This window comes from Cebus imitator, unplaced genomic scaffold, assembly GCF_001604975.1.
Source record: "Cebus imitator isolate Cc_AM_T3 unplaced genomic scaffold, Cebus_imitator-1.0 Scaffold318, whole genome shotgun sequence".
NCBI classification, from domain to species: Eukaryota; Metazoa; Chordata; class Mammalia; order Primates; family Cebidae; genus Cebus; species Cebus imitator.
In genome coordinates, this window is record NW_016107633.1 from 30131 (window position 1) to 32304 (window position 2174).

A 2174-nucleotide genomic window follows, 5' to 3' on the forward strand; every position below is an offset into this window, starting at 1 on the left:
TGGAGGCAGGATCTCACCACGTTGCCCAAGCTGGTCTTGAACTCCTGGCCTCAAGCAATCCTCCCACCTTGGCCTCCCAAAGTGCTGGGATTACAGGTGTGAGCCACTGCTCCTGATCTTCTAATTCTATCACAGGGCTGGTGCTGTCAGTTCAGGCACACCAGGGAGGGAGTGAATGGTGATGTCACCTGCTTTATTTCCTGAAGGGGAGCCACAGCCTGGGATGCACTGGTCACCTTGGCCGCAGTAGGGACAGCTGTATGGGGTCTTCTTTCTGGTTTGTTGGCTCCTGCTGAGAAGCCCCAGTTGAGGTATGAGGGCCAGGAGGAGTGACTGCTGGGGGCACTGACCCGCAAAGGTTTAGGGGTGGGGGCAGTGGATGGCACTGAAGGAGGTACCTGCTGCATTTTGACTGCTGGAGTCTGGAGAGTCAGGCCGCAGCCACCAAAAGTCAGCTGTGGTCAGGCCTGCAGGCTGGCGCTCCTCTCGGCTGGTGGGCTGAGCCTGGCGGAACCTGTTTATATACCTGTGAACATCAGAGGATACGAGGTGAGTGGAATGAGGAGAGCCAAATAATAATAATCATTGGGCCAGACACAGTGGCTTATGCACTTTGGGAGGCTGAGGCGGGTGGATCACGAGGTGAAGAGATCGAGACCATCCTGGCCAACATGGTGAAACCCTGTCTCTACTAAAAATACAAAAATTAGCTGAGCATGGTGGTACACGCCTGTAGTCCCAGCTCCTTGGGAGGCTGACGCAGGAAATCGCTTGAACCTGGGAGGCGGAGGTTGCAGTGAGCCGAGATCAGGCCACTGTACTCCAGCCTGGTGACACAGCAAGACTCCATCTTAAAAAAAGAAAAAAATAATAATCTTGGCAGCCACCATTTACCAAGCACCATGGCAAAGCCTGGTAGCTATCCCTTAATATCAGCTTTTCTTTCTTATACAGTCACACAACTGTTTTTGAAATAGGGTCTTGCTCTGTCACCCAGGCTGGAGGGCAGTTGTGCAATCATAGCTCACTGCAGCCCCCAACTCCTGGGCTCAAGAAATCCTCCCTCCTCAGCCTCCTGAGTAGCTGGGACCACAGGTGTATTCCACCACACTTGGCTAATTTTTGTTTTATTTATTTTTGAGATGGAGTTTTGCTCTTGTTGCCCAGGCTAGAATGCAATGGTGCAATTTCGGCTCACTGCAACCTCTGCCTCTGGAGTTCAAGCGATTCTCCTGCCTCAGCCTCCCAAGTAGCTGGGATTACAGGTGTGTAACACCACACCTGGCTAATTCAGTAGAGATGAATTTTCACCATGTTGATCAGGCTGGCCTCGAACTCCTGACCTCAGGTGATCCACCCACTTCAGTCTCCCAGGCGTGCACCACCATGCCTGGCCGAACAGTGGTATTTTTGTATTTTTAGTAGAAACGAGGTCTTGGCATGTTGCCCAGGCTGGTCTGGAAACTCCTGGGTTCACGTGATCCTCCCACTTGGGCTTCCGAAAGTGCTGGGATTACAGGCATGAGCCACTGTGCCCGCCCAGGAGTAACGTTTAGCTGGGCACACAGTTGCTCTTCTATGGACTATATTTACCAGTACCCTTATAGCCTTGTTGCCACGTGACTAGGCTCTTGACAAACAGGGTATGAAATGTGATTTTGGAAAGCTGATGTGGTTGAAAGCCATTTTGCACCAGGAAGGAAAGGGCAACGGCCTAGAGTTGGGACAGCAACAAGACAGAAGAAACCTGTGTCCCTGACACAACTACCGGGTGCCACATCATCCCTGGTGGCTTCTGCCTGGACTGCAGATGAGGGAAGAATAAATGCTATCTTGTTTCAGCCATAATTAACTTGGGACTCTTTATTACAGCACCTGAACCTGTATTCTACAAATCTAAGTGCTCACCATGTGAGGGGCATTGCTAGAGATCATTACATAGAGTAACTCACTGAAAGCTGAAAACAGGCTGGGCACGGTTGCTCACACCTATAATCCCAATACTTTGGGAGGCCAAGGAGATCAGGAGTTTGAGACCAGCCTGGCCAACATGGTCTCTATTTAAAAAACAAAAAATGAGCTGGGCATGGTGGTGGGGACCTATAATCCCAGCTACTCAGAAGGCTGAGGCAGAAGAATTGCTTGAACCTGGGAGGCAGAGGTTGCAGTGAGCC

The 2174-nt window shown here is 51.1% G+C and overlaps 1 protein-coding gene across 8 annotated transcripts in view; it reads right to left on the reverse strand.

The window, feature by feature from the left end:
• PROSER3 (proline and serine rich 3) overlaps positions 1 to 2174 on the reverse strand; it is an 11809-nt gene that overhangs the window by 6377 nt on the left and 3258 nt on the right. For 7 of the 8 annotated variants that reach the window (XM_017504079.2, XM_017504077.2, XM_037729785.1 and 4 more), the window contains 2 exons: positions 399 to 526; positions 189 to 292 (listed from right to left, as the gene is read on the reverse strand). In XM_017504079.2, coding sequence (XP_017359568.1) covers positions 189 to 292; positions 399 to 526 — 232 coding nt within the window. The remainder of the gene's footprint in view (positions 1 to 188; positions 293 to 398; positions 527 to 2174) is intronic. The other variant, XM_037729782.1, reaches the window with a different exon arrangement.